Source organism: Meleagris gallopavo, chromosome Z (genome assembly GCF_000146605.3).
Source record: "Meleagris gallopavo isolate NT-WF06-2002-E0010 breed Aviagen turkey brand Nicholas breeding stock chromosome Z, Turkey_5.1, whole genome shotgun sequence".
In the NCBI taxonomy this organism is placed as follows: domain Eukaryota; kingdom Metazoa; phylum Chordata; class Aves; order Galliformes; family Phasianidae; genus Meleagris; species Meleagris gallopavo.
In genome coordinates, this window is record NC_015041.2 from 7,189,616 (window position 1) to 7,190,513 (window position 898).

At 56.9% G+C, this 898-nt stretch overlaps 1 protein-coding gene across 1 annotated transcript in view; it reads left to right on the forward strand.

The window, feature by feature from the left end:
- Positions 1 to 895, forward strand: part of CNTFR (ciliary neurotrophic factor receptor) — a 158,139-nt gene extending 157,244 nt beyond the window's left edge. Inside the window, 1 exon segment of the mRNA XM_019610159.1 lies at positions 460 to 895. Coding sequence (XP_019465704.1) covers positions 460 to 895 — 436 coding nt within the window.
- Positions 896 to 898: the final 3 nt, after the last annotated feature.

An 898-nucleotide genomic window follows, 5' to 3' on the forward strand; every position in this document is an offset into this window, starting at 1 on the left:
GGTTGTTAAGCACTGGACTAGGCTCCCCAGGGAGGTGGTTGGGTCACCATCCATGGATGTGTTGAAAAACCACTTGGATGTGGTGCTCAGGGACATGAGTTAGCAGAGAGCTGTTAGGTTTATGGCGGTATGATTAGGTTGTGGTTAGACTTGATGATCTTGAGGGTCTTTTCCAACCGGAGCAATTCTGTGATTCTGTGTGACCCAATGTAGTTCTCATGGTCCTTTCCTTCTGGGTGCATCACCCTCATGTGTGATATTAGAGGTAGCAATGGGAGAGGTGGTGTCATGCAGACAGTGGTGAGAGAGCAGGGTCATTTGGGAGGGGGAGGTGGAATTGATGGCTTTGTGTGCTCGGGTTCTGAGGAGGTGTGCATTTCTTCCTGGGGAAAAAGCCATATTCAGCTCAGCATATCCCCAGAGCTATGTCAGTAGCTAGACACTCCTGCTAGCTGGCAGGAGGATGAGTGACCCTTCTCTTCCTCATCACAGATCCCCATCTGTCGCAGCGCAGCGGAGACAACCTCCCACAGCCACCGCCACCGCCACCACCACACTCCCTCCGCACCCTGCCCGTTTTGAGTCTCTTTATCTCTTCGATTTTGCACACGTTGAGGACGTATCACGCTTCTCGCCATCGCTGCGGAGGAGGACAGAGCCACCATCCCCCCTCCAGGGGGACCTGCCCCAAAAAACCTCGCCGATAGCCCAGAGCGAGGACACGCACTTGTGCCCATGTCACCCGCTCCGTCCCCACTCTCAGCAAGGCGCAACGAGCCCGGGCATCATGCCGCAGCCCCGGATCCTGCGGGCCAGCCCCACCATCGCTCATACAGCTAACCCGCCACGCCAAAGACGTGCCACCGCCGCCACCAAGCCACCGGGACGCGGGTGACAG